The 17273-nt window shown below is 47.2% G+C and overlaps 1 protein-coding gene across 1 annotated transcript in view; it reads left to right on the top strand.

Moving 5' to 3' along the window:
- Positions 1 to 16388, top strand: part of LOC144754160 (E3 ubiquitin-protein ligase TRIM39-like) — a 61571-nt gene extending 45183 nt beyond the window's left edge. Inside the window, exons 5-6 of the mRNA XM_078641743.1 lie at positions 4219 to 4268; positions 15596 to 16388. Of these exons, the coding sequence (XP_078497869.1) occupies positions 4219 to 4268; positions 15596 to 16104 (559 nt within the window). The 3' untranslated portion in view covers positions 16105 to 16388. The remainder of the gene's footprint in view (positions 1 to 4218; positions 4269 to 15595) is intronic.
- The last annotated feature ends 885 nt before the right edge of the window (positions 16389 to 17273 follow it).

Here is a 17273-nt window from a genome sequence, read left to right as displayed (position 1 = left end):
AGGTAAATCGGCAGTTCCGGCAGGAGAAAGGGCCATTGGTGGCCCTGGGTGAGGCCTGGGCGCAGCAGTTGTTCTGGCATCCGGAGTCCAGGGCTCTAAGTGCGTTTGATGTGAAGCACAGGCAGTCCGTGGTGGGTGGAGACCTAGTGCAGAGCGAGGTCCATGCATGGCATACCCACTGTGCGCGTCTGCTGCGTGGGTGCACTGTGGTCTCCATGCCAGAGGACTGGATTACTGGTGGAGGGTGCCAATGGTGCCCATAGGGGAAGATAGCAGGCACAATGGGGAGCGACGCAGGAGGCGAGGTGTAGGGAGCCGCAGGGCTGCAGGCAGCAGAAGGGAGGTCCCAGCAGAGCCTGGGGGGGCAAAGCATAGGCCTGGGCGGGCAGGGAGAGAGGGAAGGGGAAGAAGCCTGACTGCAAGGTCAAGTGCAGCTGGCCCAGGCTACCAGGGTCAAGAGGAGTTCAGCTGGGCGGTAACTACTGGGAGTCAGGGGCAGGTTGGGCTGAGAGGAGAGCGCCGGGCACGGTGTCAGGGTGGGACAAGGCCACATAGCACTTTAACTGAAACTGTGGGCGTAAGAGCGCTGGCCCAGCCTCCTCCAGTTTCTGAAGGGCATGGACGGGCCCACTCTTTGCATGTGCTTTGCCCGGGCACCGCCCGCACAGTTTCTGGGAGTCGGGACCCGCAGAAGCAATAAATCTGCTATGGAAGGTGCAAAACGGGCCAGCCCGCCTCCCGCTGGCTGCTGGGAACTTTAGTTCCCTGAGGCTGATGGCGGCGCTGGCTTTGGCTCCTGAGTGGAGCAGAGAGAGTCGTGAGGCAGGTGTCCGGTGCCTGGAGAAGCGGGTGAGGGAGCGGCAGATACTGCGGTGCCCCATACTTGGTCTGTTGAAACACTATCTACCCTCTATGACCATTGCTTGACATCAGTCTTTGTAAGTGCCTGGGTTAGATCCGTAAAGGCTACCATGTTCTTTGCGAATCTACCACAGTATGTCATCATGCCTAGGAAACGTCTTACTCCTGTCATGAAAGTTGGTGTGAGTACAGATTTCTTGTCTTTGACTTTGTTGGGATTCGGAGCCACCATTTCTGCTGAAAATTTCTATTTGAAGAAACTGATGTGTTGCTTTAGAAAGTCACACTTGCAGGGTTTAGCCTAAGGCCGCTTGAAGGCACTGTAGGACTTTTTGGACACAATAATGACTGACATTGTGTGCCTGCACCAAGATGTCATCACAGATGTTAATTATTCCAGTCAATCCATCTAGAACTTCTTGGATGGTGTTCTCAAAAACATCAGCGACACTGGAGATTTTGAAGTTTAATCCTTTGTATAGTCTCAGACCCAGGTGTGTGGAGAAGGTTGTGATATATCAAAAAGTGGGGTCGAGCATCATCAGGCGATACCCTGATTTAAGATCTGTTTAGAAGAACAAGCTAGCTCCTTTGATCTCATTTATTAGTCCATCCTTTGTAGGCGTGATATGTCGTTGTCTTTGGCATGCCTGATTTAAGAGGTGCATGGCCACACACAGCCATAGGTCTCCTGGCTGTTTGGGCTTCTGGGTGACAACAGTTGAGAAAACCCAAGGAGTGGCCCATAATCTCGCTCGATGATGTCAGCCTCTTCCAGCCTTCATAGCTCCTCTTCCACGTTTGCCTGAAGATGAGTTGCTTTAACAAAAATCATATTCAGGCCTAAATGCTTCAACATAGCTCTATAAAATTGACCCATGTAAGAATTCTCTAGCTCTCCAGCCAAGAGCCGGGAATTCTTGAACTGGAAAGCATAACAATAGGCTTGAAAATCCAGCAGAGCCAGCCCTCCTTGCTTCAGTCTCCTCCAGATCTTGTTTCATGAGATCTTGGCTCCCCTGAATGCCCATATAAAGCTTCCGACCCTCCTTTGCGATTTCAGCAAAAGCTTTTTGGGGAAAGGAAGTGATTTAGTGTTAAACAAGACGATCACCTTAGGAATAACCAGCATCTTAATGATGTTCACCCTTCCATAGACACCGAGGGGCAGATTTCCCCACCTTTGAAGGAAAGCATCTATATCATGGTGTTGTTTGAACATGAGAGATCTTTAAAAAACAAAAGACAAGAGGCGTTCTGCAAAATAGGAATGGTGAGGAATATAAGTTGCTGCCTCTAGAGTCATAAATTAGTTTGAATGGATAGTACAGGTGGGCCTCGACCTTGCATGGACGCAATGAGGTCAGTGGGTGACGTGTCCAGATGTCTGGCATGAGGAGCACCTGATTGCTGTGTTCTGATTGGCTATATGTTCCTAACTAATGTGGCATCTGAATTTATGGTGTTTTAGGAGCAAGCATACCGCCTCCAGCCATGCGTGTTTTATTGGGGCCAATCTCCAGCCATTCGTGTTTTACTGGGGCCAATCTCCCTTGAACCTTGTAGTGTCGCTGCGCCTATCTGTGGGATTGATCTACAGTTTCCTGTCAATGCATTTGTCTGCCGGCTACGTGCCACCCCACCTGTGACCTGTGAATCAATAACCTCAGGCCTAGGTCTCAGTTCTTGCCTGACTATGTATTTGCGAGTCGGGATGATGTGGAGTTCACAACGGGCAAATTAGTTAAAAACGACGCAGTTTTGTTGGCATAAATGCATGCATTGTTTCTCACATCATCATTGATTTTTTCAATATTAACAATGGCATATCTTAGTTAGGTTTACGTCTGGTATTTCCTCCAAACTCTGAGTTACCTTGATTCCTAGATACCTAATCTGGGTTCTAGTTTGAAGCCCTACCTTCTCTTTAGCCTATGTCATAATCTCGGTCTTCCCCTTATAGATTACATACCCTGAAAGACTCCCAAAATCTCCGGCATTCATCTCAAGCTGTGGAACAGAGACCTCTGGGTTCGATGTATACAGAACTATGCTATCAGCATACAGTGCTATTTTGGTTGGTAACCCTGCAGCTTCAAAGGGAAGACTGGTCTTATCCCACTGATCATCTGGGAAAAGGGCTCAATATATACACAGAACAGAATTGGCAACAAAGTACACCCCTGCCTAGTTCCCGTGGATACCTGAAAAGAAGCTGTAAATTGGCTGCCGGCACCTTATATAACATTTTGTACAACTCCAGTAACTTTACTGCTGACACCAAAATTCTGCAATACCTCCCAAAGATAGACCCAAATAACCCTATCAAATGCTTTAGCAGCATCAAGTCTTACGATTGTAAACAGGAGATTAAATTCCTCGGCCGTATCATTTGCAGCGATAATTCGATGCATTATTCATACAGCTGTCTGTCAGGCACAGACCCCTTTTGATCGAAATGGTTTGAAGGATATCTGACAACCTCTTAGCCAAGATTCCTATGATCATTTTGTAATCACAGTTCGACAACGATATAGGTGTTTAGGAATCTGCTAACCTAGCATCTTTAGGATCATAACTACACTTGCCTCATACCAGGTGGGTGCAATTTAACAGCCCTCCAGAGATCTCATTAAATAAAATACTCAGAAGGGGACCAACGAGGTTATCAATTTTATACAGAATTCAGATGGGATCCCGTCTGGGCCTGCTGCTTTCCCATTACTGAGCCTCCAGACCTGTTCCCTTATCTCTCCCTCTGTGATCCTTCCCCTAAGACATAAAACCTGCTGTTCTGTAAGACGTGGGAGTTTTTGTTTTGGAACCAACCTTTCATTACTAAGGGGTCTGGGTTCAAATCTTCCTTATATATCCCACTAAGACAACCCAACATCTTGATTGTAGAGGATAGTAACAAGGTTTACACTGGCAGGCATTGGTTGTGGCAGTGTTGTGTTGTGGGTGCTGGCAGGAATGCACGTGGACTCCAGTTAAAGAAGTATTTATTAAGTATATACTCAAGACTCCACCAGAAGCAGATGTAACCTGTGAGTCCCCCCTCTCACTGAGCTAACCACAGCTCCTAGAAGACTCGCGTGTGGCACTCCATAGCATCACACGAAGCACGCTTCTCTCACTGAGCTATCTGCCTTAGAACACCCACATCTTGTCATAATGTATTAAAGGTGCTTTTGGATATCGTTAGAGCTTTGACTGTTGTGTATGAACAGTAACTCACACTGAGCTCTAGTCCGCAGGCGCTTCTCTTAATACTAAATATTATTTCAAATACAGGTCTTATGTGATGTTCATCCTCTGTCATTGCTCTTTAATACAATGATGTGTGTGTTATTACAGGTGTACAAATGTGAAGATTCAGAGCCCAGAGATGGTGAAGATTTATAAAGGTAAAAATTATTGTGATGATTAGCGCTGTATGTTACTGTTCATAAAAAGCATGTGGTATGATATGGAATGTTCTATTCCTACGGAATGGGATAGGAAGGGATGGGATAGTGTGTATGTGATGGTATTGTATGGTTTTGAACGTTATGATTGGATGGGCGGGTGGGGTGTGCTATGGGTTGGGATCGTGGTGTAATATGGTATCATGGGATGGTGTGGTTCGGAATGGGATGTGACGAGATGGGATGGTACTAATTGGTAATTTGAATTCAATGGGATAGCATGGATTGGTGTGGTGTGCTATGGAATGGTATGGCATGGAATGTTCAGGTGGTATGTTATGGGGTAGGAAGGGATTAGATGCGATTGGATAGTATGGTATCGAATTTTATGGAATGGTATGTTATGGCGGTATGGTATGTAACGTTATGATGGAATGGGATGGCGTGATGTTCTATGGTGCGGGATCATAGTATATAATGGGATGGAATTGAACCTCAGAATTTGGTATTTACTGTATAACACATTCTGTGTTCCAGAGTTCTAGCTCCAACAGTGACCCAGCGCATGCACCTACAGTGACCTAGTGGTTGGACCTACACAGGCCCAGAGCATGCACCTACTCTGAGCTAGGGCATGCACCTACAGTGATCCAGCACATGCACCTACACTGCCCTAGCTCATGCGCCTACACTGACCTGGCGCATGCATCTACACTGCCCCAGCGCATGCACTAAAACTGCCCTAGTGTATGCACCTACACTGACCCAGCGCATGCACCTACACTGACCTGGCGCATGCATCTACACTGACCTTGCGCATGCATCTACACTGCCCTAGCTCATGCGCCTACACTGACCTGGCGCATGCATCTACACTGCCCCAGCGCATGCACTAAAACTGCCCTAGTGTATGCACCTACACTGACCTTGCGCATGCATCTACACTGACCTAGTGTATGCACCTACACTGACCTAGCACATGCACCTACACTGACCTGGCTCATGCACCTACACTGACCTGGCGCATGCATCTACACTGACCTAGTGTATGCACCTACACTGACCTAGCACATGCACCTACACTGACCTGGCGCATGCATCTACACTGACCTTGCGCATGCATCTACACTGCCCTAGCTCATGCGCCTACACTGACCTGGCGCATGCATCTACACTGCCCCAGCGCATGCACTAAAACTGCCCTAGTGTATGCACCTACACTGACCTTGCGCATGCATCTACACTGACCTAGTGTATGCACCTACACTGACCTAGCACATGCACCTACACTGACCTGGCGCATGCATCTACACTGACCCAGCGCATGCACCTACACCGACCTAGCGCATGCACCTACACTGACCTAGCGCATGCACCTACACTGACCTAGGGCATGCACCTACACCGACCTAGCGCATGCACCTACACTGACCTAGCGCATGCACCTACACTGACCTAGCACATGCACCTACACTGACCTAGTGTATGCACCTACACTGACCTGGCGCATGCATCTACACTGACCTTGCGCATGCATCTACACTGACCTAGTGTATGCACCTACACTGACCTGGCGCATGCACCAACACTGACCTTGCGCATGCACATACACTGACCTAGTGTATGCACCTACACTGACCTGGCGCATGCATCTACACTGACCTAGTGTATGCACCTACACTGACCTGGCGCATGCATCTACACTGACCTTGCGCATGCACATACACTGACCTAGTGTATGCACCTACACTGACCTGGCGCATGCATCTACACTGACCTTGCGCATGCATCTACACTGACCTAGTGTATGCACCTACACTGACCTGGCGCATGCATCTACACTGACCTAGTGTATGCACCTACACTGACCTTGCGCATGCATCTACACTGACCTAGTGTATGCACCTACACTGACCTGGCGCATGCATCTACACTGACCTAGTGTATGCACCTACACTGACCTTGCGCATGCATCTACACTGACCTAGTGTATGCACCTACACTGACCTGGCGCATGCATCCACATTGGCCTAGTGGTTGCACCTACACTGACCTAGTGTATGCACCTACACTGACCTTGCGCATGCATCTACACTGCCCTAGCACATGCACCTACACTGACCTAGCGCATGCACCTACACTGACCTGGCGCATGCACCTACACTGACCTAGCGCATGCACCTACACTGACCTGGCGCATGCACCTACACTGACCTGGCGCATGCATCTACACTGACCTAGTGTATGCACCTACACTGACCTGGCGCATGCACCTACACTGACCTAGCGCATGCACCTACACTGACCTGGCGCATGCACCTACACTGACCCAGCACATGCACCTACACTGACCCAGCACATGCACCTACACTGACCCAGCTCATGCACCTACACTGAACCGCAGGGGCTAAGATCACGATATGCGTGTCAATATTATCCCCTTACTTGTGAGCCCAGATCCTGCTAGGCTGCCCCCATAGGAGTGGGCAATATAATGCCACTCACGAAGCCTGATTTTGTTTCCGCCCCTAGTGTAACATCCCCTATGATAGATCCCGCCAGCTTGAGGGTACTCGCGTGGAATGTACAAGGTGTTGGGACCAAGGGGGGATGACACTCTTTGGTGTAGGACATTCCAAGGCTGCCAAATAATTGCACTACAAGAGACATGGGATACAGGTGAAGGCTTTCACTTGAATGGTTTAACCTCTTACGTTAAGCATGAAGTCCCCTCCACGTCAGGGTGCGCAAGGGGAGGTCTTCTCCTATTGGTTTCTCTCGACTTGGGCTACAGAGTGAGCCACTTTGTGTCATTCTCCCCATATTTTGGCAGTAGTGCTGATTTTTAAGGATCACCACCCGCTATTAGTAATAAACTTCTAGAATTTTTTTCTAGACTTTTTGCAAATTAACATTTAGTTGCCTTGGGAAGTTTTGTTGATGCATATAAAAAATGGAAACATACTTATTCTGAGATCTTAATTCTGGGCGATTTTAATACACATTTGTGCAAGTTGAACTGTATTTTAAATAAGGCCCCTGCGGACGGTCTATTTTTTACCCATTTTGAACATTCAGAGTCAGGCGTAGTCTTAGAGGGGCTTCTTGCTGCAAATGATTTGTATTGTTTAGAGCAAACGGGGTGAATACTCCTATTCCGCTTTTCCAAGTAGGGGATACTCCAGTATTATTGATTTTGTAATTATTTCTGCATCTTTATCTCCTGGGGTCTGTAGTATGAACGTTACCTAGAGCACTTATAGTGATCATAATCCCCTTACACTTGACTTGTTATACTCATCTGCCTTTTATAAGGTAGAGAGTAGGGGTATCTCTACCCATGACATTAGCACTAAGGACCAGTCACGTAGACTGAAATGGATGAAAGTGGTGCCTGGACAGTTTTTATATAAGTTGTACGTGAAGTGCACAGATGAGGTTTCAGTATGTATGGACAGCACTGGGTCGGGTGAAGCGGTATTAGACGCCTTTGAAATACCGACCAATCAGATAGCCACTAACTTAACTATCCCATGCAGGGTAACGGATCCAAAGCGATGAGATGGTTTGATGGTACCTGTTATACCACCCATAATAACTTAGTACTGGCCCTTAAACAAAAACCCATAAATATGAGTAATATCAGGGCATGCAGGGCAGACTATAAGAAGGCCACTCAGGAGAGGAAGAAAGCTATCAGGGAAAGGGCATGGGGGGATCTTGGTCAAGCAAGCACATACTCGGATAGTAAGATGTTCTGGGCGGTGGTGAACAGCCCGTTTTATTTGGAGACTGGAAACACTAATACAGACAGCATAGTAGCCCCTGACCGGTGGATAGAGGTTTTTTGGGGGGAATGTATAGTGATGGTGAGTTGGAGAGGCTGGAACCAGAGGGGGAGCCTATCCCGCCGTTAGAACCACTTCATTTTAATGTTATTGAGTCCAGGCAGCTGTTCTTGGCACAGCTGGGGGAATGGCCCCTGGCCCGGATGAGGTACCAGCTGACCTGTATAAGACAGACACTCTGGTATGGGCTGCTATATTGGCTCGGGTTTTTAATGCTGCTGGTACCTGTGGCTTTCCCCCATCATGGGCAAAAGCTATTATCATTCTAATTTTTAGAAAGGGCGCTAGGGACGACCCTGCCTGTTGCAGACCTGTCTCACTTTTGGATTCCGCTGCCAAAGTTACGGGAAAGGTGACTTTGAAACAGCTATCACTATGGCTAGAACATTTTAATGTCATTAGCGATCTGCAGTATGGGTTCAGGCAAGGGAGAGGCACATTGGATCAATGTATAAACTTGAGCCCGGTGATTGGGAAGTATACCATAGCAAAGAGGGGCCACTGCACGTGGGATTCATGGATCTAACGTCGGCCTTTGATCGAGTAAATCGATCAGAACTGTGGCAGATTCTGGGGGAATTGGGCATGGAACCGAGTCAGGTATCCTTTTTACACTATGCCCATAATAACACAACGGCAGCGGTAAGATTTAAAGATGACGGTAGTTTAACAGATTGCTTGGAGGTTAAGCGAGGGGTACGACGGGGGTGCATTATGGCACCTCTATTGTTCACACTTTACATAAATAAACTAAGAGACTACCTCACAGGCAGTGCTGAAGACATCCCAAGAGCTGGGTCCAAATTGGCCCCAGCATTACTGACGCAGTGTTGTTCGCAAGGACCGCCATAGGTCTCCAAAATCTTTTAAATACTTTTATTGATTTTGAGGAGTCACTTGATTTAGCGACCAACTTTACCAAATCGCACTGAATGACAATGGACAGTTAGAAGGCAGCAATTTTTTGTAAGGGGTGGAATTGTCGAAAGTGTCCACTTTTCTGTATTTGGGAATGTTATTTGACGATAATGGGTCCTGGGCTGCGCTAAGGCAATTAAAAAAAGAACACTTTGGACAGAGCAGTCTGGCTGTTTGGGATTTTACCAAAAGACTGGAGTCGAAACCAATACCTGCCCTACTCAAGGTTTATAAAGAGAAATGTATCTCTAAGGGGACATATGGGTGTGACGTATGGGGTCATAAGGATGTGAGGGATATCCAGGGGGTCCAAAACAAATGTACGCGCAATTGACGCTGCTGGGCTGTTCAGATATGTATAGTAAACCAAAATCTTTAGGACCGACCGCGATCAAGGACATTAAAATGAAGTTCTTGGTTAGGCAGCAGATGACTATGGAGGGCCTCGAGCTTGCCAAGCCCATGGTGAGAAGGTATGTCAGCCTCAGTTCAACCCCACAGCCACAGCCCTATTTGTCACTAGTAACAAATGTACAACATCGTTTTGTTTTAACTAGATTCTGGCTAAATCACGTGTCCTGGTCTTTAGCCTCCCCAAGGGGTTTTCACGGCCAGGTACCTTAAAGCCGTGCCCCTGTGATAATTTTCAGAATAGGACACTTTGCATTTTATCTTTTTCTGTCAATTTTATACCCCACTTCGTAAGAAATCTATATTGCCGCTATTGAGAGAGGCAAACTTTGTTCAAGTAAGGCCTGCGCTGTTATTTTTACAAATGCGGCCCTCCCCTGTGGTGGGCTTTGGGGTTGCAAGTTTTCAGCTAGGGGCAATGAGATCTAGGTAGAAGATGTCCCTGCAGTAATTGCAGAACAACCTTTTTAAATAAGTTTATGACATTATATAATAAATACCTAATCATGGGGATATTTCTTAAGCATTTATTGCTATGGTATTTTATTTGTTGCGTTTTTAAATGCGTTGATATTTGAATGATTTTTTACAATGTGTTTTACTTCAATTTAACCAAAGTAATTAATTGCTGTATATGTAATATGTGTATGATGGGGTCCTTGTAATGGACATGTATACCATTTCTTTCTTTTTTAACGTATTGATAGTCCTTCCAAAGTCTTTATATGTTTTAATTGTGTGCTTTTCTGGCTTTTGGTAGCCGAATAAAGTGTTTGAGGCATATGAGCTGCAGATTGTACACTTAGCATTAGATCGCTACCTGGTGTTGGGCTCGGATGATTGCAGGTTGTTGTCTTCTTGGAAGAAGTCTTTGTAGTCACGAGATAGGTGACTCCTCCCTTGGACAATACTCCGCATGGGCATCGGCTCCATCCTTAGATTGTTTTTCGCCATGATGGGAAATGATGGAGTTAGTAGAAGTAAAGAAAAAAGGATGTCCATGCGTGTGTATCTAAGTAAGATGAAACTGGAATGGATACAAGCCCCGGGGAGGCGGGAGGGCGTGTACAATTCTGCAGCTCTACATGCCAAGAACAGATGGCAGTTTATCTAAGTGTGTTAGCTTGTGCCCTCTGGGCCAGTGAATGTAATGCCCCAATTATGTAACCGATTGCTGTAATGTAGAGAGCCATGTATTCAATAAGTCCATCTAGATGTCTGACTTACTAGACTGGTATGTTAAGGCTTTGACGACAGTTTGAAAGTAACTAAGCAAAATATCCCATGTATTGTTGTTGTTTCCTCCCTGACAAGGGGAGTGGCGGTCCAGCACTTCAGCTTGTAGAGAGATGTCTGGAGACAGTGATAAGGGGGGGGGGGCAGGCAGAGGTATTCCTTCTCCCTGTATCAACACAGGCTTTGTCTGTGGCTCCACCTGTGAGTGGAAAGGTCTCATCCAATTGAGTATTCCTCCCGAACTTGAATGGAATTCAACAGCCCTATAAGAGAAATACCATTGGTAATTTACTGTTTTGTTCCCTTAACAGGATCCTTGCTGTCCAAGCCTGAAAGTTGAGGCTTAAAGCTGTTATCGTTGGAATTATATGGTTGGTGCACCTCAACAATCACTTGCCTAACCTTGCCCTTTGTCAGGACAGTGTTTGGCTCTATTACACATTTAGCTGCCAGTGGCCATTGGAATTAAGAACCAGTCCCTCAGGAACTGTATCCAGCTCAGACTGCAAAATCCCTAAGTCATTCTGACTTCAATGAGCTCAACACCTGAGTTTGGCTTCTCTACACAGCTCGGAAGCTCCTTTTTGCCCAGTCCTCCCACGGGAAGGCAGGTTTTATAGTTTTAATTTCTGCGGAGGTAGACTTTAGAGCTATCTTGTGAGTTTTGGGCGTTATTTAGGAAGAACTAGGTGAAAACGGATGTAGCGAGCTTTGTAATCCACTTGCCTCTTTGTGATGTGCAAGTAAAGCAGCCACTAGATTCTTTAAAAAAACTAATTTTGTCTCCATTTCCCCCTGTACTTTTTGGCTGGTAGTTGGAAGCTCTGGTATAATTGAAGGAAATCCCCCTCTTGTTCTGTTGTAGCCTCTGCTTGCGTGGGTTTCATTTTTTGTTTGAAGTCAATTGATTGGAACACTTTTGTCTATGCCGAGCAGTTGTTGGCGCCCCTCCTGTTCTTCCTGAGAGCATAGTGGGACTATCAACCACGCTGTACTGAGTATCTAAAGTATATATAATAGCCGTCGTGTGGTGAGTACCTTCGCGGGTTTTCCACTTTCTGAGCTGTTAGGGACTTAAAGATTACACTGCGCACCCCACGTAATCACAAGATGGTTACTTGAATGCGCAAAGTCAGACACAATCTTTGCCCTAGCAAGGCTATTAGTGGGAGGGTTTTGTTTGACTGGATCTCTGGCGTGTTGGACGGTCAGAGGTGTTCCTTCAGAGATGCAGACCTCTGAAGGAGCATGCGGCACCGACCATGTGCCAGCCGCATCCGCGCCTCTCGGTGATTACCGCAGCACTGGCCATACCTGCAACCAGTGGCGTAAAGAAAGTTGAGGGGGGCCCCCATGCAAGGCACATGGAGGGGCCCCGTTCTGCGTTTAGTACTGTGCTGAGGGACCGCTGCCGCCCGAGGTCCCCCCTGCACTACGGGGGCTTCGGAGGCCTGTGCTACGCCACTGCCTGCAACGACCTGCCTCCTGGGTTCCCGAGTGTAATCCCCAGGTCTAGCTGCCTCTAGTGTCACTCCCTTCTCATTGCCCCTGTGTCCTCGCCGGTTCACCAGCCGCACTCCTTGACTTAGACTGAATATCCCAGCTGCAAAGAGGCCGATGCTGAACAGAGCGAGCCGAGCGTGGTAAATGTCCCACGCAGGGCCACACTACCGCCACTGCCACCCACGCCAGTATCTTGCTGCTGGAGCCTTGCTGCTGAAACCTCACTGCCAAGGCCCCGCTGGGACCGCACAGACAACTTCCTCTTCAGAGGGGAGCCGTGGGGATACCAGTGCAGGCTGGTACAAGCTCCAAGCTCTGAGCTCCAGCAATGCACCCAGACTGGAGCAAGGGCCGGAGGCTCACAGGAGCTGAGCCTCTCCGATCTGCTCCAAGGATTGTGGTGCGTCCTCGCATCACTCGCGTCACTTCCGTTTCCCTTGTGATCGAATCGCCAGTAACGCTCCGGGTAGCTCTGTCACTCATTACCATCTAATACAATGCACTGACTAGTATTGTATACCTTCTAGAAGCTCTACTACTCTGCACCATACCTTGGAGTAGCTCTGTCACTCTGTGCCATCTAATTTAATGTACTGACTACAACAGTTTACCTTCTAATAGCTCTGTCACTGTGTAACATTTTTATGCAGTGTACTGACTATTACAGTACACCTTCTAGTAGTTCTCTTACACTGTATCATCCAATGCAGTGTACTGACTAGAACCGTTTACTTTGGCGTAGCTCTGTCACTCTGTACCATCTAATTTAATGTACTGACTACAACAGTTTAATTTCTAATAGCTTGGCACTCTGTAACATTTTTATGCCGTGTACTGACTAGTACAGTTTACCTTCGAGTAGCTCTTCTACTCTGTACCATATATTATATAGTACTGATTAGTACAGTACGCCTTGGAGTAGCTCTGTCACTCAATACCATCTAATGCAGCGTACTGACTAATAAAGTATACCTTCCAGTTGCTCTGTCACTCAGTACCATCTAATGCAGTGCTTGGACTAGTACAGTATACCTTCTAGTAGCTCTCCTACTCTGTACCGTCCAATACAGTGTACTGACTACTACTGTATACCTTTGGAGTAGCTCTATTACTGTGTGTCATATAACGCAGTGTACTAAGTAATCCTGTATCCCTTGGAGTAGCACTGTCAATCTGTGCCATCTAATGCACTGTACTGACTAGCAATAGCGGCTGGTGCCATTTGGAATTGGTGGGTGTAAACGTTGCGGATGGGAGGTTGCGAACAAGCTGCTACAGAAGCTCAGTTAAATACATATAAAGGGATTTGTAAGTGCACTGCCACTGCCAGACATGTTAACTTGAAATTGTAAATCGATCTCATTGGCATCGCATCGCTTTACATGAACACCAGTTACAATTACACATGGTCACGTTAATTTATATAGGCATGGGGAGATTAAGTGATTGGCCCAGAATCACAGGACATTGAGCTGACGCCGGGACTCCGTGTTCAGTTCTACATAACTGTAACTCCAGCACACTGAGCACAGATAATGTTCACCTTAAAAACGTAACAGGGCGGCCTTACTATGTCACTTCATGGGTCACCTACTCGGGACCAGGACCTGATGACATGGCGAACTCTAAGTTACTCTCAATAACGCAACGCTTAACCCTCGTTTTTTCCACTCCGTCCCTCGGCACTATGAGGCGGGAACCATACCAACTGAAAGAAAGGCAGCAAGGGATAGAAAATGACCAATCACTGAATGGCTTTATAATAAAACCATACTGTGATTGGCCATGTTCCTCTGTAAAGCCAAAACCTGCTGCCTCCAAGACCAGGACTACTCCCCGCCTCTCTTGAGCCAATCCAGTCACTGCTCCTCTGCTGTGTATCAGCAAACAGCATAAGAGCAGTTCCAGGATTGGCTGGAGCAGCCAAAGTCAGCGCTCCTTTGCAGACCGGAGGAGGCTGCGGCTGTGATCCCTGACTCACTAACGTTCTGCTGGTGGAGAGGACTCCCGTGCACATGTCGGGTTGGTCGTAGGAAAACACCTCTGCAGCCCGACATGCGCACTTACACTTCAGGCCCAGCCAGTCTGAGTCTCTCTGTGCTGTTTATAAGATGCCCCCCCCTCACATGATTGGAAGACTAGGCATCCGTCTGCAATGGGCACTGCACTCGGCCATGGCTGAAATAAGAACAGCGTGACACGGGCAGGAATATAAACATTTATAATTGTTGATAGCATAACTTTTTAAATCTGGCAGCACATACAGGGGGGCAACACCCTAATGCCCCCATTGAGAAACTGCCGCTGCTGACTAGTACTGTATACCTTCAGCTTTGTTTCCATCTAATGTTGTATACTGACTAGTACTGTATGCCTTGGAGTAGCTTTGTCACTTTGTACCATCCAATGCAGTGTACTGGCTAGTACAGTATACCTTCTAGTAGCTCTGTCACTCTGTACCATTGAATGCAGTGAACTGACTAGTACCGTACACATTCTAGAAGCTCTGTCACTCTACACCATCTAATTTAGAGTCCTGACTATTACAGTATACCTTGGAGTAGCTCTTTCACTATGTACCCTCGAATGTAATGTACCGACTAGTACTGTATACCTTCTAGTAGCTCTCCTACTCTGTACCATATATGATATACTACCATTGAATGGGTAGTACTGTATACCTTGGAGTGTTTATTTCATTCTTGGCTATCTACTGCAGTGTACTGACTAGTATTGTATATCTTGGAATACCTCTGTCACTGTGCTGTCTAATACACTTTACTAACTAGTACAGTATTCCTTCTAGTACCATGTAATATAGAGTACTGACTAGTACAGTACTCTTCATGTATCTTTTACTTTGTGGTAGTGTGGTGTAGTATGAGCTGCGAGGTGCAGTGTAGTGTGTAGTAGAATGCCCTATGTAGTGCAGCGTGATGTTCGGTGTAGTGTGTGCTCTAGATGAATGTGTGCTTTAGTGTAATGAGCGGTCTAGTGCGTCACGCTTTAGTGCAGTGATCAGTCTAGTGCGTCACGCTTTAGTGCAGTGATCAGTCTAGTGCTGCACGCTTTAGTGTAGTGAGCGGTCTAGTGCCGCATGCTTTAGTGTAGTGAGCAGTCTAGTGCTGCGCTTTTTAGTGTAGTGAGCAGTCTAGTGCCGCGCGCTTTAGTGTAGTGAGCAGTCTAGTGCTGCGCTTTTCAGTGTAGTGAGCAGTCTAGTGCTGTACGCTTTAGTGTAATGAGCAGTCTAGTGCCGCGCGCTTTAGTGTAGTGATCAGTCTAGTGCTGCGCTCTCTAGCGCCGCGTGCTCCTTTCAGATGTGGTGTAAATTAATCATATGTAAAACAGAAGTAGTAATTAAACCCTTTATTTGTGTCATTAAATCTCTAATTCTGATTCTCTTCTCTGCAGTGATGGTGACTCTGGATCCTGACACGGCTCATCCTCAGCTCCTCCTGTCTGAGGGGGGGAGACGTGTGAGACGCACACAGACAGCACAGCACCTGCCGGACACCCGCAAGAGATTCACCCACTGGACCTGTGTGCTGGGGAGCGAGGGGTTCACCTCCGGCAGACATTACTGGGAGGTGCAGCTGCTGCAGGAGGGGGTGGGGTGTGATGTGGGGGTCGCAGCAGAGTCTGTGAACAGGAAGGGAGGCTTCACAGAGTCACCTGAGGGGGGAGTCTGGGCTCTGCAGGTGCGGGGGGGTCAGTACAAGGCTCTCACCTCCCCTCAGACCCCTCTGACCCCGCGTGAGAAGCCCCTGAAGCTGGGGGTGTATCTGGACTACGAGGGGGGGCGGCTGTCCCTGTACAATGCTGTCTCCATGGAGCTTCTCTACTCCTTCCCGCAGGCCCCCTTCACACAGAGGCTCTTCCCGTACTTCTTTGTCTATGGAGCGGAGCTGAGGCTGGTGTGAGAGCTGCAGGGAGCTTCAGCCCCTCATCCTTCCATCGCACCACCCCTGCAGTGATAACAATGGGGGGGAGGGGGCAGTAACTCCAGTGACTGGAAAAGAAGGTTTCATCCACAGTTTAAACACCAACATTCCAAAGAATCTTCAAACACCAACATTCCAAAGAATCTTCTTCACAATGACCCTCCCACATGTTGCCATGACAACCAGAAGCCTCTCATGAAACTGAATACTACAAATCTCTTTTCCTTGTTTGCTGTGTGAATCATGCACCAGACATCATGTAACATATGATAAAGACTCTTTAAAATTCAAAGATGTGTATTTCTTTCACACGTGGAACTTTGGCATTAATATGCACATTATAGCGCTGCGCTGCGAAGTACCTATTGAAAGTGATTGTTTTTAAATATGACCTTAGAAACCAGTCCTGCACTTGCTACAGGGCTAATATTAGTGACCTCAGAGGCAAGACAGTTGTCACATGAACCCTGTACGTAACCCAGATTCAGGGCGGCTTTAGGACAGTGCGACCGGTGCAGCCGCACCTGTGCTAACCTGGGAGAGGCGCTGTGTTCAGAAATAACTTTGGCTTTTAAAAGCAAATGCTGCTTCCTTGTGTGTCCAGCAGGTTTCAGGCAACAATAAAAATGTCAAGATGATGCAGGTGATTAATGTTTCTGCTGGAGAGAGATCGAAGTTTTGTCTTGTCACAGTTTCGACTCATCATTAAGTAGCGCAGAGGGTTAATATGTCGGCTGCAAAGAACGTGTACATGCAGAACACAGAACGGTAATCCTCATTGGTTTGTGTAACATTTCCTATAGACTGATTTACACATATAAGATTCATTGCCTCTATTAAAGGGTGTTTGGTGTAAAGTGCTCTGACACCCTAGAGTTGGCATGAGTAGCGCTATAAAACAAAAGACATGCGTATGAGAGAGGGACTGTACAGAGATGAGTGCCCCTGTTGGAAGGTGGGAGTGAGGGAATATTTGGAAATGGCGGTCATGGGCGGAGGGGCGTGAAAAAGTATTGCCACACCTGGCGCCTCTAACTCTAAAGCCGGCCCTGCCCAGATTATTTTAGATCCATTAATTCAAACACAATAGGTTTTTGTACCTCTGGTATTCTAAACTCGCGATTTGGAAGGTGCTTTCATATGTGATA

This window comes from Lissotriton helveticus, chromosome 5_1 (assembly GCF_964261635.1).
Source record: "Lissotriton helveticus chromosome 5_1, aLisHel1.1, whole genome shotgun sequence".
NCBI classification, from domain to species: domain Eukaryota; kingdom Metazoa; phylum Chordata; class Amphibia; order Caudata; family Salamandridae; genus Lissotriton; species Lissotriton helveticus.
Note: the sequence above shows the minus strand (reverse complement) of the source record. Positions and strands in the feature narration are given on the sequence as shown.